The sequence below is a fragment of the Danio rerio genome, chromosome 21 (assembly GCF_052040795.2).
Source record: "Danio rerio strain M-AB ecotype USA chromosome 21, GRCz13ab, whole genome shotgun sequence".
In the NCBI taxonomy this organism is placed as follows: domain Eukaryota; kingdom Metazoa; phylum Chordata; class Actinopteri; order Cypriniformes; family Danionidae; genus Danio; species Danio rerio.
The window spans coordinates 10,258,704-10,284,970 of record NC_141041.1 but is presented as its reverse complement, the minus strand read 5'-3'; the positions used below and the strand labels follow the sequence as shown (position 1 = coordinate 10,284,970).

The following is a 26,267-nucleotide window of genomic DNA, read 5'->3' as shown; positions in this document are numbered from 1 at the left end:
CACCGGTACCATTAAAAAAGTACTGGTTTAGCACTAGTATCGAAATAACCCCAAACAATACCCAACCCTAATGCTCACACATTATGAACTGCTGTTTTACGCCATACAGGGGTCTGCTGGGTCTTAAAATGGCTTAGTTTCAAAATCTAAATTTTAGGCCTTCAAAATTTTTTAATTCACTGAAATATTTGTAGGTCTAAAATCATTTTATATGGGTCTTAGTTTTGCTGTTCAAGTAAAGCTACTCAATCGGGCTGATATCAGTCCAATCACTAACAATACATTGCAATAAAAAAAAAAAAAAAAAAAAAAAATATATATATATATATATATATATATATATATATATATATATAATTTAAACTTTTTATTGCAAAGAGATACAATTCACAGAATCTTTTACAGCAAAATCCCCAAATTAAATTCCACTATTAGGGAAAGAAAACTAAAAACAATTACAGCGTTTCTCATGATTGAGTCATTAGAAAAAAATCCTTGGTCATTTGGCTTGATGAAATCTGCAGAAACACTTTCCATAGAACTCCATATAAAAGCCAGAAATGTGTTTGCACAGGCTTATCTAAAGTGTTAATGCAACCAAATTACACATCTTGCCAACAGGAAAATTCAATTCAATTCTACAGCACTTTTACAATGTAGATTGTGTCAAAACAGCTTCATATAGAAGATTATAGTAAAAAACCACAAACAATCATGAAAGCATAATTATATGCTGACATGTCTTTGTAATCAAAAAATGTTATTATAATAGAAGTCAATAGGGCAAAAACAGCCACAAACATTACAAAAGAGTAGTAAATTTGAAAAGTACACAAGGGTTAAATGATTAACTGGAGTCAGATAGGAGTAGGGGTCAAAACTGGATTTATGAAATAAAAGTTTAATACATTTTAGACAGCGCTGGGACCATCATTTGTGTCATTGGGTGGACCATATTTGCATATGTTAATCATGACGTATGGGTCATACATACAGTATGTCCATGTAACAGCGGAGGTCAGTCTACAAAACACAGTACAGAGATTTATACAAGCGTCATCCAGACCTCAACTTTACATTCTTTCTTCAGGTAATACTATACAATATTTCTATTAAAAAACAAAGTCTTAAAAGTAAACCATGCACCACATTGTTTGAACTGTTTGAACCAAATAATGTCACATCATGATTTGATATTGGAGTGGTTTTAAACACTGCACTGTGACAAAGGAAAAAAGAAAATCAAGAATTGTGTTGTTTCAGCTTATTTTAAATTTAGTTTGAACAAACAGCAAACAATTTGAGTGTGGGATTTAAGTATGAGTAGGGTTATTTGGATTTATTTTTTTATGTGATATATTTTGGCCTGACATAAGTCATGATGTTGAATGTGGTCAAAACAAATTTTCACTTGTGGATAATAAAGTCAAGTTGCTAAATATTTGGATTTGAATGGTGTATATGCACAGAGACTTTTACTTACAGTTGGCAAGCCCCAGGGCTTCCGGTAATTGTCATTCCATGCAAAATGGCCGCATTCAAGATATGATTTCTTTAAAAAAAACAGTGATCTTCACTGCTTGGCTGAGATTTGATATAAAGTGGGAATTAGACCAAGCTAGAAGCACTGCATTAAATGATATATTTCTGCGGCATGACTTTAAAATATGGAAATTAATTTTACCTCAGTATTTTTTATTTAGGTGACGCAGTGGTGCAGTAGGTAGTGCTGTCGCCTCACAGCAACAAGGTCGCTGATTCGATCCTCGGCTCAGTTGGTGTTTCTGTGTGGAGTTTGCATGTTCTCCCTGCGTTTGCGTGGGTTTCCTCCGGGTGCTCCAGTTTCCCACACAGTCCAAAGGCATCCGGTTCAGGTGAATTGGCTAAGCTAAATTGTCCATAGCGTATGTGTGTGTGAATAAGTGTGTGGATGTTTCCCAAAGATGGGTTGCGGCTGGAAAGGTATCCGCTGTGTAAAAATGTGCTGGATAATTTGTCGGTTCATTCCGCTGTGGCTTAATAAAGGGATTAAGCCGACAAGAAAATGAATGAATTAATTTTTAGTGGAATTTCTGTGCTTGCCTGCTGCTAATGATGACGCCTGCATTTAAGCGATCTTTCGCCTTATTTTACGCTTTAACAAGCAATTGAATGCTTAAGTCTATTTAACTGATTATATTTGAATTACGTTACAACATTGATGCTGTAAAAGAAAACTTATGGAATGGAAAAATAGTCACATAAAGCTTTCACCAGAGGTTCATCTGTCTGAAAAACACTAGCTCTGCATATAGTCCATTGAGATTATAGGATCGCACAATAGCATTGTGATGCAAATGTAAAAAGCTTTAAAACATTTTCTAATTTTCCATAGAAATATTACATGCTGAACTGAGGACACCACGAGAAGATGGGTTTTGCAGTGAACTTTACCACACCTGAAACATCTACAAACTTCACAAACCAATCTACTCCATCCCTGAACATAGTGTTGTACACCATTGGTATTCTGTTTGGTTTTCCAACACACTCCTATGTTATATGGCTCATCGTCACGGGACCAAGCGGAGTTGCGTCAGAGTTCTTCCTCCTTAATCTGTCTGTTTGTGAAATCGGCAACTCTCTGAATGGTTTGACTGCTGCACTCTCAATTTTTTTTCCAGTTCTTTTAAAATTATCAGATTTTTTGCAAGGGCTAGGCATCACCGGTCGTCCCCTGTTTCAGTGTCTGATGTGTGTCGAGCGTTACCTGGCAGTGGTTCATCCTGTATCTTTTCTAAAGTACAAACCTCTCAGATATAGAGTGATCTGCTGTCTTGTCGCCTGGATAATCACTTTTAGTTCCTGTTTGGTCTTTATGATTATATTAGTATTTAGAACTGTTGCATACCCCTGGTTATTCTCTATTCAGTTCCTTGTCTTCCTCTGCATCCAGTTCTTTTGTCTTGGGGCTGTTCTCAGAGCTCTAAAGCAATTAGGACCAGGAGAGAGAAAGAGAGAGAGAAAAGAGGAAAACAACATGAAGAGAAAAGCATTTGACCTCATTCTTCTTACTACCGCGAACATGGCTGTTATGTATATCCCACTTATTTTAACTGGATTCATTAATATTATGATGCATAAGGATGTTGCGTCTCTTTGGATCATTGCTTTGTTTTGTTATGTGCTGGCTGATTTTCTTCAACCTCTACTTTATTTGCATCGCACAGGAAAGCTCTTCTGCCTCTCTTGGTTATAGTATTCACAGTTGAATAATTATAGTTACTTTAACCCATATAGTCAATCTAATTAAACAATTAATAAAGTTTAAGTTTTATTTATGATGACTATGATCAATACTTGTGTAGATAACGCAATCTCACTGCAATTCGTAACTTTTTGATTTAGTGGCTAATTCGTATGAATTCTTACTATCTAATTCGTACAATTATCGAATTGCTCATCACCCAGTGATGGTTGGGGTTAGGGGTGGGGTTAGGTGCCACGCCTCCTTTTTAAAATCGTACATTTTCGTACCACTGAACTGAATTAGTACGAATTAGCCACTAAACTGACAAAACGTAAAATACTTATGTTTCCTCGTGGGATTTTGCTCGTATAGACCATTTCAATGTGGCCGGTAAACATTTGCTGTTTGTTATATCAAACTATTTCATAACTGTAACAAGAGGCAATTCAATCATAACTTAATGTTAAAACAGTTATAGTAACATTGTTTATCAATATGTGGCTCTTTGTGCATTCTTGGAAGCTATAGAAATTAAATATGTAAAACAGGAAATGCACTGGGACCATTATTTTTGTTTTACATTTCTCAGCATGCTCTATAGTTGTAGGTTTTTGCACCAAAATATGCATTTGGTTTTCACTGGCAATTAAGTACAAAATCTTCACAAGTTCTCAACTGATAAAATTGTCATATTGTGCTATAAAACATGAGAGCTAAGTAATCGGAATTATGATTTAGCTTATGGCCTGTTTCCACTGAGTGGTACGGTAAGGTTCGGTACGCTTTTATGGCCGTTTCCACTGTCAAAAGGCTTACCGAACCATACCACTTTTTTGGCAGCCTTTCGAAAGGTGACGTGAGAAAGGGTACCAAAAAGCGTAGCTAGAGCTGAACGCTGATATTGGTTTACAGAGATATGTCATTTACTCACGCAACAAGCCAGAATGAAAACAAAGGAACCGCCAGTTTTTAAATACAATGCCGAGACATTACAGCGTAATTATATATACATATACTGTAATACCGAGCCATGGTCGACCTGGGCTCAAACAAACCTTGTCGTCGTTGTTTTGATAAACAGCCACAAAGCCAAGAAGAAGAGCAAATTTACTCTGGGCCCCGTAGTATTTTTACGAGCCAGTCTGAAGCGGGAGCGCTCTTGCTTTCTTGCTTACGCTCGCCGCATATTAACATTTGAAATAAAAAACTTCTTGAGCTGATTATAATAACGTGTGATTATTAACGTGCTTTTGAAACCTGACCCCTTCAGAAACTGACAAACGCGAGAGTGACACAAAGGAGAAGCCGGAAAAAAGGAGCACATTTTTTTTTTTTCAGCAAACGTGAACAAACAGCCATGTTTAACTATTATCATCACCTTTTGTACTATTATTAACTCAGAATGATGAAATTACTCTCCAACAGAGGCTGCATGTGCTGCTGAAGATTAAAGACACAGATGAGAGGTTTGTACTCATTGTGGGCTATATTTTGTGTTGTTTTTGAACCCAAATGAGGACTAAAGGTTTGCTGTGTGTCATTTTTCTGTAAGTGGTAACATATCGGAGACTGTAAGGGGCTGTATGTGTTCATATATGTTGCATTTATTTATTTATTTTATGTAATCGCAGATGTTACAGTAGGATATTTCACACTGTCATTGATCTGCAGTTATAATCAAATCATGTTCATAGAAAGGTTAGTAATGAACAATTATACACAAGTATTTGAATGATGAATCATAGCCTTTAGCCTTATTCAACAGGCGGCCCACGCAAGAATCACTTTCGGCAATTTTGTGACCCGAATGTACGTAATTATATTATTATCGTCCAAGTCCAACAAATTAATCTATTTAACGTTAACATCACTCGAGCAAACCATTTCTTGTCATGTCATCAAGGGTGTAGTCACACTAGGGCTAGGCGATCTGTTCTGTGCCCGCTGCCCGATTCTTTTGATTATTGTGAGTGTGCTGCATCTGAGGGTGGTTTATTTCACCGGCCACTGCCTAGTAAAGAGGTGGGCCAGAACGTTCTTTCCGTAAAGTTTGAGCACTTGACCCCACCCAAGTGCTGAACTGGCAGTGTATGCTGTCTGGAACTGGTTGGTTAAGAAACTGCAAATTTCTTGCTTGTTCTGCAACTCAGATGTGGTAATATGGAGAAAAACCTTAAAACCTCATGCAACCCATATATATGAAACAAATTGTTTTGAATGCAGTTAATAATTTGCATTTAGTTTTGTATGATCTCTTGAATTTTTAGTTGATGTAAAGTGTATTTAAAGTGTAAAGTGTAATGTGCAGAACAATTTTAATAGAACAAAAATAAAGCTAATAAAATATTGACCTGTTTGTTTTCTTATGTGGTTAATTACATTTGAAAACAAAACATATTTATTAAATTAAATTAAACTGTTATTTAGGGGAACGTGATCAATTATTGGGTAAAAATACAACCTATTTGTGGGTTTAAAAATATTTTTTTTAACCCCTGATGTGTTATGTCCTATATTTACCCAGCAGTAGGGTTAAAAACATTTTTACATTTTTACCTTTAACGTTTTAAAGTTTTTAACCCTGTATTTTTTAGAGTGTAGAATAATAAAATATCAATATATGGAAATGGGCATACTGTGACACTGTGTCAGAGAACAAAACAGCTTGTGTTGAGACTCACGGACTATGCCCTCCCCATTTGCATGTATGCCTACTTTAGGTTATTCACCCGGACTTGACATGCAGAACATGACTCATTTGCAGCTGAGATCATTAAAAAGCTCTGAAATCATTTATATGCACACCTCAGACTGTGTTTTATAAGCTAAACATCTCCTATTATGATACAACAGTGATAATTTTCTTTTTCTTTCTGCATTACGACAGCACGAGGCAAGTTTCCAACTCGCCTCAGGATGCAAAATTTATATTATACATGTATTCATCTTTACTCTGAAGAGGCAAAGGATATGTTTAGTTACATCTTTTGTTAATTTACCATGTTTATTGTGAAATTTGTTTCAACAAACAAGTGTAGACAGCTGATTAATATTCACGACATGAACCATATATGGTCAATCATGGACCATCTGATTTTATTGGTATTTTATGGAGTAATAACATATCTTATAAAACTGTTTTTGGAGATTTTTTCAACTTAACGAAGCCATAAACCTACTATTTAGATATCACAGTACAACTAAACATATTAAACCAATGCAGTATATGGCACATTTAGGTTTACATTTATCATCTATATTTTTGCAGTCAGTCGGAGAGAGAGAAACCAAAAATGAAAACATTTAATTGAAATTTTGTAAGTTGTCTTTTTTTTTGCAATATGTTATTGCATTAAAATTTATTGGTATCATCTTATTATAAATGATCATTTTTATTTTAATAAATACTGTAGATCTGCTTAATACATATGTTTTGTTTTTCAATGCACCAAAATACATTCCCTATATTCACTGAGAAATTGATAAAAATGTTAATTTTCAAAAGGGGGTGTTCTCAATTATGCTGAGCACAGTATGGTCTGTTCTATGACGTGTACCGGATGAGGTCATGCACATACAGTACAGTGTATTCTTATAAAAGCTTAGATCAATCTAGCAACTACCACACTTAAATTTATACACATCAAGAAAGACTGGACATACACTCTACAGGTGATTAAACTTTCAAAAACTACAATCTAAATCATTCTATAATCTAGTTACTATAGATGAAGTAATGTCAGATTTCGAAAACTTAACATAGGAATTTTTTGCTTTTTTTTTTATTTAGACTTATTGAAAGTTTATCATACTTTTGTCATATTCATGTCTAAATTATATAACGTTTGTTATAGTATAAATATTCAAAAACAGATAACGCAGCCATTGTCATGAGAATTGCCAGTTTACACATGAATTGACTTTTAACTTCAAGACTTTTGATTTGCTTGAGTTTTAGATATGGGCATATTTGTATCCTCCTAGGGCTTGGTGGTCACATACAGTTAATGTCAGAATTATGAGCCCCCCTTTGATTTTGTTTTTCTTTTTGAAATATTTCCCAAATTATTTAAAATTTTTTGACAAAATTTGACAAGGACATTTTGACAGTATGTCTGATAATATTTTTTTCTCCTGGTGAAAGTCTTAATTGTTTAATTTTGGCTAGAATAAAAGCAGTTATTATTTTTTAAACACCATTTTAAGGTAAAAATTATAAGCCCCTTTAAGCAAATTTTTTCCACTGTCTACAGAACAAACCATTATTATACAATAACTTGCCTAATTACCCTAACCTGCCTAGTTTACCTTATTAACCTAGTTAAGCCTTTAAATGTCACTTTAAGCTGTAAGAAGTGTCTTGAAAAATATCTAGTCAAATATTATTTATTGTTATCATGGCAAAGATAAAATAAATCAGTTATTAGAAATGAATTATTAAAACTATTATGTTTAGAAATGTGCTGAAAAAAATCTTCTCTCCGTTAAACAGAAATTGGGGGGAAAAAATAAACAGGGGGGCAAATAATTTAGGGGGCTAATAATTCTGACTCTAACTGTACGTGGACAGCACATTTTAGCTCTGAAGTGGCTGTTTAAAATACTTTGACTGTTTTATATTTTATTACAGACATACAGTGTCATCCTACAACTGTTTTTCAGCATATGAAATGTCCCAAACTCTATTTTTAATTGTCCTAAATGGGGACAAAAAAAATTGCTTTTACTCAATGATAGTCAAAACATTAAAAAAAAAAAAAATGTTATACATGCATTGAAAAAAATTTAGGAAAAGTGTTTTATGTAAAGTCGGACCACGGGTCCACACATATGGACATCATTTTTCTCTAAGTACTTCATATCAAAAGATAATACTTAGATTTTATTCAAATTATTTTCCAATAAGCCTAAATAGCAAAGAGAAATAGAAAAATGCATGTAAAAAACACCTTGGGCCTTAAGAGGTTCATGTAATTTGTTTATTATTATCTTGCATTAATCATGAGTAAGTTTTGCAGTAGGACTGGATACTAGGATGCAAAAACACAATGAATATATAATTCATGATATGTCCCTTCATTTCTTTATTATATTCTATTTTTTATTTCATGTATTTATTCAGTTACCTTCATAAAATTACCTTGTTGCCTTGCCATGTTTACACAAAGTGAGTAATAAATGAAAGGAAAAAGCAAATGTTGTATAAACTATTCTCATGTAAATTCTCAAAACAAAACAGTGACACATCATGGAAAGTTTGTATCATGAAAGTGCCAAAATACTTTTTTCTTTTCTCCCTCCACAGAAATGAATATCTCTGAAGTAAATTTTACTGAAACATCTACAAACTCCACTACTTTATCCTTTGGAGTGACCATTATGGACATGTGTGTCTACAGCATTCATATGCTGTTTGGATTTCCTATAAACTCCTATGTTATATGGCTAATTGTCACCAAAACAGCAAGTGGAGTGGCGTCAGAATTTTTCATCCTCAACCTTTCTGTTTGTGAAGTTCTTTACTGTATGGATTCATTCTTTTCTTTTACCCGTTTTAATTTTCCTGGACTTGAAGAGTTAATATGGTTTTTATTAGGTCTAGGCATCACCGGTCGTCCTCTGTTTCAGTGTCTGATCTGTATTGAGCGTTACCTGGCAGTGGTTCATCCTGTAACCTTTCTGAAGTACAAACCTCTCAGATATAGACTGATCTGCTGTGTTGTGGCCTGGATAGTCATTCTGGGCTCCTGTCTGTGTTTAATGTTTCGTATAGCCTCATTTAACTATTATCTCTATGCAGGTTTCTGCTCAGTTCAGTTCTCCATCTTCCTCTCTGTCCAGTTGTTCTGCTGTTTAGCTGTTCTCAGAGCTCTGAAGCAGTCAGGACCGGGAGAGAGGAAGAAAGAGAAGGAAAACCAAATGAAGAGAAGAGCGTTTCATCTCATTCTAATAACTACAGTGTGCATGAGTGTCATATATGTGCCGTTTACAGTCTCTGGATTCTCTTATGTTCTGGCACGACAGTATTCTGGTTATCTGTCTACTGTTGTATTTTTAGGTTTCATTTTGTTTAGTTTTGTTCAGCCGGTTCTTTATCTGCATCGAAGTGGAAAACTCTCCTGTTTTCCCAAAGTAATTTGTTTAAATTGACTAAATGAACATAATTATTTATTTATTTATTTTTTGTAGTTGACAGTAATAATGTAACAGTTTTTTTTAAACATTTATGATTCTAAATCATGCTACTATGTCATTCATTTTTATTTATTTATTTATTTTTTATCTACCACTTTACATTTATTTCTTTGCAGTTTTACATGTATAAACTGTAGGGGAGTGCGGGGCACAAAGTAACTTAGGGGTAAAATGTAATACAGAGTTTTAAGTTATTTGCTCAGGGTTAACCATGGCATGCTTTCGAGGTTTTCACCACTGTATAGACAGATGTCTTCCTGCCAATTATTGATTGATTGTTTGACAACATTTGGATGAGAAACACAGGAGAAATCCTTTTTTTGCAGCATGAAAGCATTTATTTATTTATTTATTTTTTTTTCAGTTGATTTTTTTTTATATTTTTAAAAAATCAGTAAAGGTTTGCATGTAAAATTGTATATTGTTGTGATTGCCATCTTCTAGGCTAAAAGTTGGAACATTTTAAAATATGTAAAAAACACACTGTCACTGCTAGCCATTTTTTAAAGAAAACATGACACAGCAGGGTTTATTTTAACAGGGTGTTAGAAATAAGCCATACACTTTTGGACACCAATTAAACCAACAAAATAGCTTTTGAATTGTAATATTGAGAATTTTCAAATAAAAAAATGTTTTTTTAATAGAAAATATTTTATTATGTGAAAATACATATATATGTGATAATAACATATATAGTATTGCTAATAATGCAAATAAAGATAAATGTGTTAATCTAATAGATTGAGAAATAAACATGCTGTACTATGTCAAATAAAAATGTATTTAATTAAGTACTGAGGAAATGTACTATTTAAAGTAAACTGAATTTATTTAAAAAAAAATTGTGTGTGTGAAATCTGACTTTATAAGCATGTGTTACAACTAACTCTCCATCTGTTACAACTTGCCCTGTATGAGGTAGATAATAACATTTATACTCCTGGCACTTTTGGCAATACTACACAGAAACTATAGATCCGGCGATCATACAACCAGTGCTAATATGTAGGAGAGGCTTGTGTGTTGTTGGTAAAAATATAAAATAAATGGTTTGTCCCATACTTTGTTCTTTATTTAGCCAAAACGAATACAAGGTATTACTTTTTGCCCGCTCTCTTTTATTCTTTATGTTTTTTAATATATAAATATTTTGTATTCTGTTGTTTGTTTATCCAATAAAACTCTGCCAGTGACTGACCTTTTCAAAATTGCCAGAGATTATTGCAATTATTTTCACATTTTAGTTGCTCTATATTATTTTAGTATGCAACATCTGATATTAAAAGAGAGATGATTATTTCTTAGTCACATTTACAATTAAAAACAAATGACAAATCTGACATGATTTTATACATATAAAACAAAAATTTTATAAATTTTATAAAAAAAAATTTTACAAAGTGTATGCAATTATTAGGCTATAATGTTTAATTTGAAAAACAAATTTATTTGATCCTGTTGTATTATTGGATTTCGTTTTACGTTTATTTGGATGTTTTACCTAAATATTAAAATAAAGTAGAATTGATTTAAAAACTGAATAAAAAAAAAACACAACCCTGATAGGCGTTAGCTGTCCTCTGGCATTTAAATTTTGGGCGCTGACAACCTGACATGCTGGCCTCGCTTGAGAAAAATTGTTCCTCCGCGAACTACGAGATTTTCCTGAGAAATGATATTTAAACTAAGGTAAGTGGCACATTATTAAACTACCCCGTAAAGTATTGTTTGCTGCGAACTGTCTTATTAACCAGTCTGAAGGGTGTTGCAGCAGGTTGCAAATGGTCGTGTTTTGAATATTTTGTGGGCTCATTGGAACGTAAACATGAGTTTGTTTACGTTTGCTTGCCAGCTTCTGTTACAAGTGGACAACCAAATTAACCGATTAAGAAGTTGGAACTATATTGCAGCTAAATGAGTTTAATGTGCTAACAAGAGTATTGGCTTGTTAGCAGAGGTAGCAGCAAACAAATGTTACATCTGTAGCCTATTACAAATTAGGTTGTAAGTGTAATTTCTTTAAAGTAATCTTCACATATTATGGATAAGCTTTTAATCTATATATGAGCACTAGAATTGTGTTTGTGATGTAGACTTCATAATATGCTAGATTCACATTGGAGCAGTGGTTTGGAAATTGGTTGGATGATTATTGAGGAAAAATTGGTTTTATATTTGCACATTCGTTTAGTGACAACATGTGACATGCTCACTATTGTTTACCAATTTACTTTGAATTCGGTATGACATTACATAACTTCAAAACAACATTAATACCATTTATTTTACTGTAAACAATGTTGTAATTTGATAGTCATTGGCTGATATGACATTTGCAAAGAATATTTTTGTGAAGTTATATTATTAAGGAGAAAGTCCAAATGTGCAAAAATATAAAACCTACTTTACCTCAATTGGATGATTTTGGAAAAGGATTGATTCACTTTGGACACCATTTTCCTGCCAAACACATGAATTCATTCAATTACCTGTAACAAAGTGTGTTATAGGTAATGTCTAGCCAATGAATGAGATAGTTTGAACTGGAGATTTGTGATGGCTGAAAAAATGAAAGCATAATGGCTGTCTTGGATCAAATGTGCATTTTATATGTACCCAATCACATTACAGCCAGGACGATCATTGATGTTCTGTCCGAGTTGTACCTTTTAATCATTTATTTATTGATTGATTGATTAATTGTTTGTTTTTCGGACTATACTTCCAAAGAAATGAATGGGAAATATACTGCATAGGAACTGGCATAGTCTGTGAGTTTTGTAGTAATGCTCATCTTACTGTAAGTGTGTAAACTGTGTTACTGGCAAAGTTTTTGTTTTAAAATGTAAGTTGTTAGTGTCATGAACTGTGGAGTATAGTGCATTATTGAGTGAGCCCTATCGAGTAAATCTTCAACTGTAGTTTTGTGCAATTTTACTTGCCTTGACTTCTATACTTGACCTACCTACAGTCAAGTCAGTGGAATTCACTGTAATATCAGTTTATGTGCATTTGGTAAAGCGATTTAACCACATCAACTAACAAATTAACATCTAATAAATAAAACAAAGTCAGTAATATTGCAATCATAACAAAAATAATGGTCTAGTAATGACAGATAGATGCAGACTTTCTTTAAACACTGCCTATGTTTGCACAAGCATTTGAATAAGTATGTCTAATCAAATGTTGGCAATGTGATTTTTCCACATTGATCAATGATCAGTGGCTTCAAATACCTGTCTGGGTGGCTGTTTGTACAATGTTGCTGAATTTATGAAGCAATAACTAATCTTGAAGTGTTTTGACTAACTAGTCAGATCAAGCATTTCAGACAGGGATGTGATTTATGCTAACTTTCCAATACTATATTTTGTGGTCGTAGTTTAACCTTATCCATCTTTGATCTTTTGCATTTTTTGAAAACAGTGCCAGTAAGTCAGATGCTTTCTGGTTCGAGTAAGTTGACATTTTTTTTTACACTGCTTTGAGATGGCATTAAGTCACTGTGACACTTTAACGTATGGTTATATTTAAAGTAGAAAAAAATGCATCACACATTTAGAATTGAGGTCAGCATTCATGCTTTTGCAAGGGTAACACTGTATTATGATTCCAGACTTATACAGAGTGAAGTTATACAGTGTTTAAGCCCATACACATTAAGCAACTATAAATATAAAGATAAATATATTTGCATTGACGTTGACAAACCATAACAATGTTTATTTTTAGTTTGTTTTTCATTTGGCATTACCGCCTTGTAACCAGCAGATGTCGTCAGTGTGCTTCTAGTGAATCTAATTGGTGAATCTTTGTTTAAAAGTGTAATGTATTAATCTAATTAAATATAGTAAATTTTATAGTCAGTATAGAGGAATAAAAACAACAAACTATTTTTCTCAGAATTTTCAAAAGATGCAACATAACGATGCTGAAAGATATTATTATTCATTTATTATTTACCATGGTTAGGCATGGGTAAAAAAAAAAAAAAAAATTCCATTAAAATACAGTATATTTTATTTTTTGAAAGATTTATAATAGTTTGGAACAGTAAACGGGGTTCAACAACTAAGGATTTTTTCTACTGGTTCGATCGGGCCAATGGTTTAGAAAAACTTCCACTGGCCCCCCCCCAAAAAAAAAAAAAAAAAAAATTTAATAGCTATTTTTAGCCACATATTTTAAATAATGTGTCAAAAATAATGTAAATAATTATTTAAATGTTACAAAGTATTTAAATAATATTTAAAAAATGTTAATATGTGTATAATGAGCAAAATTATGTGTTAACAAAACCGAAAGAGCAGTATGGAAAATGTCAAGGTATTTTATTTCAGTTCGAAATTCTTTAACAAAAGGTGGCCCCAATCGGGCCAGTAATGATCCTGTCTACTGTCACAAGTGTCTCTCACACTGGCCCCGAGCCATCGGGCAGTCCTTATTGTTGAGCCTTGCTAAACATGTCAGGCTAAATAGTTCAAAATATTAATTGACTTCTGTTGTCTTCATTTGTTTCAAAAACACAGATTTATTTTCAATTTAAAATTGAAACTTTTAGATATTTTTTTCAGCTGTGTCCTAAAAAAACAAACAAAAAAAAAATGATAAAAAATCTTACACATACCTTAGGAATGGTATTACAGAAAATTTAATCGGTTTTAAAACCTTGACTTTACCAAATGGTTATTATCCCACGCCTAACCATGGAATAACCAAATTGTCAACAATCCCTGAAGAGGGTGCTTAAAATTAAGCAGTGCTTTACCACAATGTCATCTGTATTTTTAAATTGTCAATTAAATTGTCTCAGTCATACAGAAGGGTTTTGTAAAATTGTTTCAGCTCTGCCCCATTATCTGTCAAAGATGAAAAGAGTAAGCCGAATGTGCCACATTTTAGCCATAATCTACTCAAAAGTGCTTGCTTTCTCTGTCATTTCTCTGTCTTTATTGTTATATTTTTAGTATGAACTCTTGCTATTGAGGGGAAAGATGACATTGTTTCACAATTTCAATTTCACAGTTTCAAGTCCTGTAGAACCAATTTAGATGACACAAACATATAACAACACAAAAGTAGATGAAAATCAACGAACATGTCTTTTGACTCAACCTTTTTCAAAGCTAAAATCTTGTTTCCAATAGTATCCAAAGTCTTTTTTGAATACATTTTTCATTTACTTCTAATATTTGCATTGGATGCACAGATGAAGTGATGCACATATATATATATTCTCTTGACAATGGCAAAACAGCACAGAAATTTATGGACATTCACAGAGACTGGACATTCACTCTTCAGGTGACAAACTCCTGTTGTAAATTTATCTAGATATTTTATATAGGCTATACAAATAAGCTCTAGATTGTTATTACTAATATAATCTCAATATTGTAGTATTCTGGTTATTTGTAATGAAAATACAATATTTTTTAAACTTTTTTACTCAACTGTTGAAATGGGGCAACAGCCAAATCACTTTTTTAGTGTTTTTTTTTTAAAGGTGAAGGTATAATTTATTATGTGTTACAGAAATAAGTATATTTGCTAGATTCAGATTTTGTGAGGCTATCTATTAAGGCATAACAATGTTAATATAATAAAAGTTTTGCCAAAAGCACAAGCAACATTACTATTTTCCAGAGCTTGGGAGCACCTGTTTTGGTCATATGTACATAAATCATGAACTCAATAAATCAAGGTCTTAAAGTTTTGCATTAACTTACAGCTTTAGAAATGTGCACAATGTTTGATTTATGTTGTTAGAGGAAGAGATGTGTGTGCCGGGGTGCTGAAAAAGACTCATTTTGATTAGTTTTTTATTATTTAATTATTTTAGATTTAAATGAGATATTTTTTTCAACACATTTCTAATACCTAAATTATTTTCTCTTTGCCATGATGACAGTAAATAGTATTTTACTGGATATTTATCAAGAAACTTCTATACAGCTTAAAGTGACCTTTAAAGATGTAGTTTGGTTAATTAGGTTAACTAGGCAGGTTAGGGTAATTTGGCAAGTTATTGTATAATGATGGTTTGTTCTGTAGACAGTCGGAAAAAAAAAAAACTTAAATGGGCTAATAATTTTGACCCTAAAATGGCTTTTAAAAAATTAAAAGCTGCTTTTATTCTAGCCGAAATAAAACAAACAAGACTTTCTCCAAAAGAAAAAATAGTATCAGACATACTGTGAAAATTTCCTTGCTCTGTTAAACATCATTTGGGAAATAAAAAAAAAATTAATAAAAAAAAAATTTAAAAAAATTTAAGGGGGGCTAATAATTCTGACTTCAACTAGGGATGTCCTGATCATTTTTTTTTTTTTACTTTAAGTCATTTGATTTTAAGTATCTACCGATACTAAAACCAGATCAGATATTTCTATAATACATAAAAATAAAGAAGATTGAAGAACCAGATACAGGATGTTCCTTATTTTTTTATTTAATTCACCTTATTTTAACATTCACATACGTTAACAAACAGAGCACTTCTGTGAGGTAGCTTGAACAATCCCGTAATAAATGATACATTTTTTTACATTTGGACTTTAGTGCAACAGTAAATATAAAAAGTGGCAGTGGCGCAGTAGGTAGTGCTGTCGCCTCACAGCAAGAAGGTCGCTGGTTCGAACCTCGGCTCAGTTGGCGTTTCTGTGTGGAGTTTGCATGTTCTCCCTGCCTTCGCGTGGGTTTTCTCCGGGTGCTCCAGTTTCCCCCACCGTCCAAACATATGCGGTACAGGTGAATTGGGTAGGCTAAATTGACTGTAGTGTATGAGTGTGGGTGTGAATGTGAGTGTGGATGTTTCCCAGAGATGGGTTGTGGCTGGTAGGGCATCCGCTGCGTAAAAACTTGCTGGATAAGTTGGCGGTTCATTCCGCTGTGGCGACCCCGGATTAATAAAGGGACTAAGCCAACAAGAAAATGAATGAATGAATGAGCACCTCAAATTAAAATACCCAGCAGACAATCCCAAGTTTACATTTCTCACAGTTTGCTATGGCAATGGTGTCCTCATCAACTTTATAATACCTCCAGACCGCAGACATATTTGCGTTTTCCGCCTCAAGCTGCTTCAGTGTTCTACTTTGCCGCATTTAACCAATAGTGGCACTGCAACAAAGTGATGCAACTCTGTAACTATAGATGTGTTAAAATATAATTGAGTCCTGATCGGGAGGTAACGTCTGATTTCGATTGAGTCTGGTGTGATCGGATCTGGACATCCCTAATATGTATGTTTCCAAGCTTTTATATAATGGTAGTAAAAAGTAAAAAAGAACTTGATAAAATATCATAATTGCTAAACTCATTGACCTCATCTTGAACAATTTGTTTCATAGAACTCTTTTGTGAGCTTTTGAGCTGAAGGACAAGTAAGAAGATGATGAACTCTACAGTGAACTTGACCACATTTGAAGCACCTACAAACTCCACAACTCAGCTTTTTGGGCCGCTCAACATTTTGGACATTTTAAATATTCTGTTTGGTCTTCCTACACATTTCTATGTTATTTGGCTGATCGTCACAGGGACAGAAAGCGAAATCGCATCTGGATTCTTCAACCTCAATCTCTCGGTTTGTGAGATTGGAAATTGTCTGAACAGTTTGCTCTCTTTAGTAGTAATGGGCTTCACAAGTGCATTTTTTAAGTCGTTAATCCAATTTGTAATGGGACTAGGTGTCACTGGACGTTGTTTGTTTCAGTGTCTGATGTGTATTGAGTGTTACCTGGCGGTGGTTCATCCTGTAACCTTTCTGAAGTACAAACCTCTCAGATATAGAGTGATCAGCTGCGCTGTGGTCTGGATAATCACTCTAGTTTCCTGTTTCTGCTGCATGTTTATTGCAGGCTTGTTCTATATATATGTTTGGTACTTCTCACTGCAGTTTTTCCTCTTCTTTTTCATCCAGTTGTTTTGTCTTGTGGCTGTTCTTAGAGTTCTGAAGCAGTCAGGACCAGGAGAGAGAAAGAAAGAGGAAAACCACATGAAGAGAAGAGCGTTTCATATCATTCTGATAACTATTGTGAGCATGACTATTCTGCTTGTCCCTTTAACTTTCTTTGGATTGTTATCTATTTTGACAAACATTTCATCGACACAATTTTTCACTTTTGCGTTATTTTGTTATATTTTGGCTGGTTTTGTTCAGCCTGTTTTTTATCTGAATCGGGTAGGAAAATTATCCTGTCATAAAATATTCAAATGTTTTGTTTTTAGAAGTTAAACGTTTATATGTACATATTTTAAACAGCATTTATTTTGGAGAGTAGTCCATATTTAATAAGTTGTTTAGATCTCAAATTGCCATACTTTACCAAAACTACCACTAGTCCCTCATATTTCTATACACCCATTCTCTGAGTTCATTTAAACTGGTGCGGTTCATCTTGGATTTAAAAATGAGCAGCGCTCACCGTTCGTTTAGAGAGATCCACCTTCACACACATTTATATACTGGATTTGATTGTTATACTCTGGTTAAGGCAAGTTTGTTGTTGTTTTTTTATGCAAAACAATGATGCCTCATTCACACTAGCAGCGACTTCGTAGTTGCCTGTCACGCTGGGTGATGACTACAGCACGAAGAATACGGCCTCTTAGCAAGCTGAGAGAGGATCACATGAGCTGTACTGGTGCTCCTATTGGGTGTCTCTAAATAAAGTCCCTCTTCGTTTGCATAAACAGGAAGAAATCTTAATTTTATCATGTTACTCGACACGCCGAGCTGGTCGGCAACGATCGATGTCACTCATGAAGAAGGAGGTCTATGGAAGTCGCTCGCTTTCCATTGAAATTAACTGTTGCTTGTTACTTTGCCACTGCGAGTCATTCGTAGTGTGAATCAGGTATTCACCCTGTGTTACCTTTTATATAAAATGTTGTTTTTATGCTTTTAGACAAAAATAAACATGACAACCTATTTTTTCCAACAGAAAAGTGATTGAGTAGTTTAAATGTTGTGTAGAACTGACCATCGCTAATTGATAGTTTTCACCAGTCATCAAAACATTAGGGGAAAGCCACACTGTCGGGCAAAACATTACTATCTCCTGCTGACCAACAAGTCATGGACTGAGTCATTTTATTTTACATTTTTGTTTTAGCAAAACAAAACCTGATAATTGTTGTGCAATATAATAAATCTTTTTTAAATGATGTGAGACATTGTTTGACTGTGCTTCTGCAGATATCCTTGAGAAAAAACAAAACAAAAAGAAAGGAGACATTTAGGGATTTGTGCTGAATGGTAGCATTATTGACTCATAACAATATACGATACATACCTATGTGTCACGGTCACCAGTGATCTTGCATTTGCAAATCGCTGGAGAACTACAGATCTGTCACTTTAATGAACTAAAGATTCCACCATGCACTTCACTCCCACACCTGGCCCAGATTCCCCTTGATTGCAAACACACACAGCTGAAGCTGTTCAGGATTAATCAGATGGACTATAAACAGACGTGTGTTTTATTAAATGGATTTTATAAAAAGATCTGCGATATGGGCTGCAAGGGCCCTCAATTTACAGTTTGTAATCATAAATCTGTTTTGTTCTGTTGATATGTGATCTAAATATTTGTAGCTTGAAGACTGTGCTGTGTTTCTATTTAGCATGTGCCGTTATAAGATTCTGATGGTGTGATAACCTGGGATAAAAATATCATAGTATTGTGAGTACTACTCTTAAATAAGTTCTTTTTTAATGTCTGTATATTGGTATAAAGTATACCGATTTATTAAAAAAAAAAAAAGGGATTGGTTTTTCAAATGTTTGCTTAATTGTGGGATGACCAGTATCTTTTAATGTGGATGTCACTTGCTGCTGGAGATACTGTTGCCCTAAATAAATAAATACAATAGTCTTTTACAACACGTAAAAAAATAAAATAAAAACTTACATACACTGCAGGAAAGATATGACAGAACATTTTTGCAGTTTTAAAACCTTGACTTTTCCAAACCACTGTAAACATTGAAACTGGTTATTGTCTCATGCCTAGTTTCTATGGAGAATACAGTGGAGTTGTCAATACAGCCAATTTTTATGTTTTTGTTTTTTTGGCTGCCATCCTCCACAGGTCAAGTGACTGAAAGCTATCAATTGTATATTTATACGATCTGTCTGCCTATTTACATGTTTAGACAGATATGTGACTGCCATTTGAAAATTTTTTGTAAAATATTTGAATATGTGATTATTCATGGTGGGATGTCATCAACATACATTCTTGTAAGAGCTTGAAGTCTTCAAAGTAGAAGAGATTTCTGCACATCCAGAGAGACTGGACTTTCACTCTTCAGTCATTTTTTTAACTCATTAGATTCTTCATTAATCCAAGTAAGCTTTAGTACATTATCCATGAAATATCTGACTTTTAAGAGGGTTTATTTGAATGTTTTGTGGTGAAATGTGTATTTTAGAAAATCACAGATACAACGAGGCATGTATCTTTGATTGACTTGTTAACTAGCCTGTACAATATTGGACTTTATTCTGCTCATTTTGAGCATTTTGTGTGAACCCGAGACTGCTTGTGGCAGAGATGAGTATCATGTTGAGCACGGTTTTGTTGTTTATTTGGTAAAAGTTTTGCTTGACTAGAATGTGGCCAATTGTAGCTAGTTTGTTCTGTTCCTGTAAAATGCAACTAAATGATGTGCTAAATAGCCTTTTGATGAAAGCAAATATTTAGCAAATCTCCAAATTTTACATAAAGATATTAGATATTTCTTTTAGTCGAATACTCAAAGAATCTTTATGAAGCCTTAATTGATTTATGTATTCTGTATCTCCATTTAAATGTTAAAAATAAAGTGTTTTGAAAATGTAAATAAAAATACATTTATTTCAAAAATACACAAATTAAATATGTACAGTTACCATACAGTGAGCATGTTTACATGGACACCAATTTAATACCATTAATACAATACTCTGATTTATGGCTCGTTTCCACTGACTGGTACAGTAAGGTACGGTTCAGGTTTGTACGGGTCACCTTTATCAGGCTTGCGTTTCCACTACCAAGGGTACTCTTTTGGTGGGCGTGGTGTATGACAAAGTTTCAATCGCATCATTCTCGCTCGAGAAAATGTCGACAATAATGCTGCACAGGTCATTCACATATCATATTAAAAGCACTTCTCACAAAACAGATGCTTTACACACATAAATACTTCTGTATAAATGTTTATTACTAACTTTTCTATGAACATGATTTGATTATAACTGCAGGTCGATGACAGAGCAAAATAGCCTACTGTATCATCTGTAATTATATTAAATAAATAAATAAATAAATGAACATATATGAACACATACAGCCCCTTACAGTCTCCGATATGTTACCAACTACAGAAAAACTACACACAGCATACATTTCGTTCTTAATTAGGTTCAAAACAACACAAAGTATAGTCTACAGTCAGAGCAGAGAAAATGTAATCTTCAGCAGCACATGTAAACTCTGTTAGAAAGTAATTCCATTATTCCCAGTTCATATTAGTCCAAAAGGTGATGATAAAAATTAAAACAAGGCAGTTTGTTCACGTTTTCCCTGCTTTTTTTCTGCGCTTCACTCTCGCGTTTGTCCTTTTTTTCTGAATGTGTCATTCTCGCGATTGTCAGCTTCTTACAGGATTGGGTTTCCGAAGCATGTCAATAATCAAGTGCACGTTATTATTATCAGCTCAAGAAGTTTGTTATTTCAGATTTAAACGCGCGGCGAGCGCAAGCAAGTAAGTGAATTCACTCGCTCCTCAGACTAGCTTGTAAAAAACTACGAGGCACAGGGTAAATCTGCTCTACTCCATGGCTGTGTGGCTGTTCATCAGGACGACAACAAGGTTTGGCTCGTTATTATATGAATATATAATTCTGCTGTAATCTCTCGCTGTGAATTTCAAACATGGCGGGTCCTTTGTTTACATTCTGGTTCTTGTTGCGTAATCGAATGACGTATCTCTGTAAACCAATAGCATTCAGCTGTGCGTCTAGCTCCGCCTTTTGGTACCCTTTCTTGTGTTTGGGACCCTTTCAAAAGGGTGCCAAAAAAGTGGTACGGTTTGGTTCGGTATGCCTTTTGACAGTGGAAACGGCCATAAAAGCGCAACAAACCAAACCGTACCGTACCACTCAGTGGAAGCGGGCCATTAAAGTCTACGTACCATGTAAAGAGTAATTTTTAATTACCTTAATCTGACAAAAGTGATAATTGAACTAAACCGAAATTGAATTAAGACGTGTGCAGTATAGACGAATTACCATGTTTGTAAACATTCAGGATGCGCACGCAGGGAGGTGGCAAAAAAAAAAAAAAAAACGGGAGAGCTAGCATTTACAGCGAGAAAATGACATCTGATGCGGTATAGAGTTTGTTGTCTTAGAAAAAAGTTAAATTGATTACATATTATAAATATTTTTTACATAATGCTTTCAGCAAATTATAACAGCTTGTCACCCATTTTCCTTTCTTATCTTTTCTGCATAGATAATAAATTTTATGAAAAAAAAGAAAAAAAATAATAATACAAATCAGCTGAGATGAGTAACTGCACAGGGAACTTCACCTCAACTGCAACCTCTGTATTCCACACAACTCCTTCCACCGGTCTATTGAAAAACCTGGAGATTTGTTTGTACATCTTTAATTTCCTGTTTGGTTTTCCTGCACACTCCTATGTTGCATGGCTCATCGTCACAGGAACAGGAAGTGGAGTTGCGTCAGAGTTCTTCGACCTCAATGTTTCTGTTTGTGAGCTTGCCAACTCTCTACTGAACATTTTGATCCAAATACTTGATGGCTGGATTCAAAGTGTCAGGCCTTTCAAATATTTTATATTAGGATTAACTATCACCGGTCGTCCTCTGTTTCAGTGTCTGATGTGTGTTGAGCGTTACCTGGCAGTGGTTCATCCTGTAACCTTTCTAAAGTACAAACCTCTCAGATATAGAGGGATCTGTTGTGCTGCAGCCTGGATAATCACTTTGTTTAGCTGTTTGTGCTGCATGATTACTAGACTCTCATGTAATTTGTATATTTATATATGCTTTTTCTCTGCGAAGTTCCTTCTCTTCCTCTCCATCCAGTTGTTTTGTCTTGTGGCTGTTCTCAAAGCTCTGAAGCAGTCAGGACCAGGAGAGAGAAAGAAAGAGAAAGAGGAAAACCACATGAAGAGAAGAGCGTTTCATATCATTCTACTTACTACTGTGAGCATGGCTGTTATTTATCTTCCGTTTACTCTCTCAGGATTGTTTTACATTCTGACTTACCACTATTTTCAGGAGGCTTTTACTTTTGGGTTTTTTTGTTATATAATGGCTGGTTTTGTTCAGCCTGTTCTTTATCTGAATCGGGTAGGAAAACTCCCCTGGTGTAAAATATTAAATAGTTTTATTTTTAGAAGCTGAGTTACTACACTTGCTTTTTAACAGCATTTATTCCTGCACAGCTCCCTCCTACAAATAAGTTGCCTTATATTAATGTTTAAGAGAAGAAGTGATGTCAGTAAATTTATTGAAGGTTTATGTGAGTGTAATGTGGCTTAGATAATGTTAGTGTGACTTAAAGTTTATTAAGTGGTTAATAAATAGGGATGCACCGATCCCGATACTTAGATCGGATATCGGTTCGATACTGCATATTTTTGCTGGGTTAGGTATCGGCCAACTGGTACCAATCCAGATCTGATCTAGCGCGTGCGCTATATTCTGTGTTTATGAGCAAACCAAGCCATGAAAGTAGCTTATTATAAGGCACTAGAAAGTTGTCATGTAGGCCTACTATATCCTAAATGTACTGAAGCCATTCTATAGTTTAATGTGAAGCACAGATGAATATTCAAGTGGTTAAATTCATGTTCTGTTAAGCGCTTCCCGCTGCCGCACCTTTCAATTATTCTCCATTCATTCACAATTCAAACTGCATGTCGCGTTCATGACAACACATAAAACTTTCTCCGAGACTATTTGTTTCTGTTAGTTTAGTTGGTATAATCAGTGGAGAAATGCATTTAGTTTTGCATGTAATGGGTTCATTTTGACCTGCAACAAGGAGTTGATTGCTGTTTCTAAATCATGTTGCGCTGTGTCTGTTAGATCAGCAGATAGCATTCACAATACTGGAGTAGAGAGGTTTATTACCTGCTCTTCACACATAAAGTAGGCCTACCTGAAATGTTTAATTAGAAAAGGTTGAATAATACATTGGACAGATCATCAACGCGCTGATTTTTTCCCTTTGAGCTGCTGTAATTGAAGTGTCTGCAGATACCGGAGGGATGTGCGCTGTGTCTCAGTGATGCAACAAGCACTTCATTCAGGCATCGGCTGCGCAAACGTGATGTGCGCTGCTCTGTAAGAGTATTCTCACAATGAGTTTCTGTTCTCTCATCCTTCTGACCAAGTTTATTCTTCCGAGGGGAATACTTTCAGTGCTGCGAATAGTTTATAAAGCCTGGCTCATTGTGGTCGAAGTAGTTGATTAAATTAATAAAAGTGAAACTGACAGGCACTTATGGAATGTCATTGACAGAAAAATGATTTAGCCTAATGTAGGCTACTCTAAAACTGTGAATATTTCACTGTAATTATATTAATATTAATATTTTATTTGACAGACCAGTTCAAAGTGGACCTTGGTCCAAGTGCACATTGTTTTGAACTTTCTGCGTCTTACTCACGACGAAATTTGTTGAGGGATTATTATGTAAAACTGCCCTCAGACAGTTTAGTCTGCGACTTGCTAAAATGCTGATTACTTTACTAACGGTTACTGTCAATAGTGGTAGCCTATTACAGATTTCAAGGAAAAATCTGAATATTAAAAAAATAAACATAAGCTGGTCCAGACAGATGGTCAGTCAGAACAAAGGGTATTGGTGCGTCCCTATTAATAAATATGGCTATTGTAAGTAGTTTCTGTTTTGTTGGGTGCTGCACTTTACCAATGTTTAGAGGTTTAGCTGAGATTGATACAGTTGATTTTGAGTCCTTTGATTTGTGTGTGCTGATTAATTCTGGTTGTTCTGAATGCCTTTTATTTGTGCTTTGTATTTATCTTTTTGATTAACCTTCATTGTTAATTATTTCCATTTTTACAATTAATACTCTGTTTAAGATTGCTTCAAGTCTGTTGTTTTTTGATGCAAAACAATCAGCATTGACTTGGACATGATGAAGAAGTGAGTAGTTTAAATGTGTAGAATTGACCATTGATAATTGAATACTCCGATGATTTGTATACTGTCTATTTAAATGTGTAGACCAATTTGTTACTGCCTTTTTTAACGATATATTTGTTTATTTTAATTATTTGAATATATGATTGTTTGTGGCGTGATGTCATCAACATAAATTCTTGAGCTTGAAGTGAGTCTTTAAAACAGAAGAGATTTCCACATCTACAGAGCCTGGACTTTAACTCCTCAGGACAGTCATTTTTTAAACTCGTTAGATTTTCATCATTAATTCAAGTAAGCTCCAGTTTATTGTTATTAATAAAATATTTGACTTTTGGATTGTTTATATTAGGGCTAAGCTTATAATTGAATCATTCGGTTTTAATTGATTACAAAAAAAAAAATGATTCAATTTGTAGTAGGGATGCTCATTTTGGTTAATTTTGCTAACCGACAACCACCGCTCATTAATCGGTTATTAACGGTTAACTGGTCAGATTACTATTAATTTTATTTTAAACAAATTGACGTGTCTATTTTGTGTCAGACACATTATATATTGCGTTTTAAAATACTGATTTATTTTTATATGCTAGCATTTTAATAATAGAACATAACAACAGAGCATCTTCACACACCAGCACAGAAGAACAGAATAAACTAAATAAAATGAATAAAAAAAATGGGACTGCCCTAAATTATTTTCCACTTAAATAATTAATTTATATTACAAAACGAAAACACTGACTGTTTCTTTTTAAGAACGGGCATAGGCTGTTTTTTTTTTCAATCATATGTTTTTTTATTGCGTCAATTAAAAATCGCAGCCTTCCTCAAACTGCTTGCTCCGCGGAAAATATGCATTTATTTAATGCTCCGCTGTTATTATTATAAATCACAAAACCTTTTTACATTTTTAAAAGAAATCATTATTTTAAAGATTATGTCTTGCTTTATGGTTTCCTCTCTCTCACGGTTCAAGTGCGCGCGCTGCGAGATGAAAAGACAACAACAACGCGCGCATATGTTGACTTTTTGTAAACCGTTTTATTCTTTAAATATGATATAGCATTAATGTGCATACATGCTTTATAAGCTGTAAAATAAAAGGTAAAGCCTTTTTGTTGCGTTTATGACGCAAATTCAGGTCAACATCAGCTCTGTATCAAACAGCAATATTCTTCTTCCATTTTGCTTCTTTGGCAAATGTGTCTGTAGGCACGGGTTATTCGTTATCGTCCCGCAAGTTAAGTATGTCTTGCAGTTGGTCAAGGGGCCGAAAACAGGGCGCACCTCACTGCCTTTATGTTGACGAGAAAAAAAGAGGAAAAGAAGAGCGGTCCTCTTATGAAACGACTGAATCAGCTGGGTATCGATTTTGCAAAAGTGTTGCTTGCTGTCTGTGTTGTTACAGTTGTAATATTTAATAATATTGTGATATTCAAGATTTGTACATTTCATACAGCTCTGGATAACTTGAAACAGCGATTAGACCTTCAGAGTGGCATTAAAGCGTTCTGGAGTAAAGCGAAACGGCTATAAACCCCCGCAAGATAGAGTGATTATATGCAGAGCCATACTTTATCTATAAATAAAGCATAATTATAGAAACTGTGATCATCTTAACTGAAAGCTT

General features: G+C 34.2%; 4 protein-coding genes across 4 annotated transcripts; all 4 read left to right on the top strand.

Moving 5' to 3' along the window:
* The first annotated feature begins 2,401 nt into the window (after positions 1–2,401).
* On the top strand, positions 2,402–5,551 carry LOC147831805 (uncharacterized). Its single transcript, XM_087300766.1, has 2 exons — positions 2,402–3,996; positions 4,040–5,551. Exon 1 carries the CDS (start codon positions 2,411–2,413, stop codon positions 3,236–3,238), a length of 828 nt encoding a protein of 275 aa, XP_087156892.1. The 5' UTR covers positions 2,402–2,410; the 3' UTR covers positions 3,239–3,996; positions 4,040–5,551.
* A 1,472-nt stretch (positions 5,552–7,023) lies between these two features.
* Positions 7,024–9,379, top strand: LOC147838769 (uracil nucleotide/cysteinyl leukotriene receptor-like). Its single transcript, XM_087300384.1, has one exon. The coding sequence runs from the start codon at positions 8,537–8,539 to the stop codon at positions 9,377–9,379; it is 843 nt and encodes a 280-aa protein (XP_087156510.1). The 5' UTR covers positions 7,024–8,536.
* A 7,406-nt stretch (positions 9,380–16,785) lies between these two features.
* Positions 16,786–21,948, top strand: LOC147838768 (uncharacterized). The gene has a single exon (XM_087300748.1). The coding sequence runs from the start codon at positions 16,824–16,826 to the stop codon at positions 17,667–17,669; it is 846 nt and encodes a 281-aa protein (XP_087156874.1). The 5' UTR covers positions 16,786–16,823; the 3' UTR covers positions 17,670–21,948.
* Positions 21,949–21,995: 47 nt separating this feature from the next.
* On the top strand, positions 21,996–25,880 carry LOC147831803 (chemokine XC receptor 1-like). The gene has a single exon (XM_087300743.1). It carries the CDS (start codon positions 21,996–21,998, stop codon positions 22,860–22,862), a length of 867 nt encoding a protein of 288 aa, XP_087156869.1. The 3' UTR covers positions 22,863–25,880.
* The last annotated feature ends 387 nt before the right edge of the window (positions 25,881–26,267 follow it).

Bases quoted from the DNA above. Each gene is read 5' to 3' on its own strand.
- LOC147831805 (XM_087300766.1), top strand. From the start codon at position 2,411: ATGGGTTTTGCAGTGAACTTTACCACACCTGAAACATCTACAAACTTC.
- LOC147838769 (XM_087300384.1), top strand. From the start codon at position 8,537: ATGAATATCTCTGAAGTAAATTTTACTGAAACATCTACAAACTCCACT.
- LOC147838768 (XM_087300748.1), top strand. From the start codon at position 16,824: ATGATGAACTCTACAGTGAACTTGACCACATTTGAAGCACCTACAAAC.
- LOC147831803 (XM_087300743.1), top strand. From the start codon at position 21,996: ATGAGTAACTGCACAGGGAACTTCACCTCAACTGCAACCTCTGTATTC.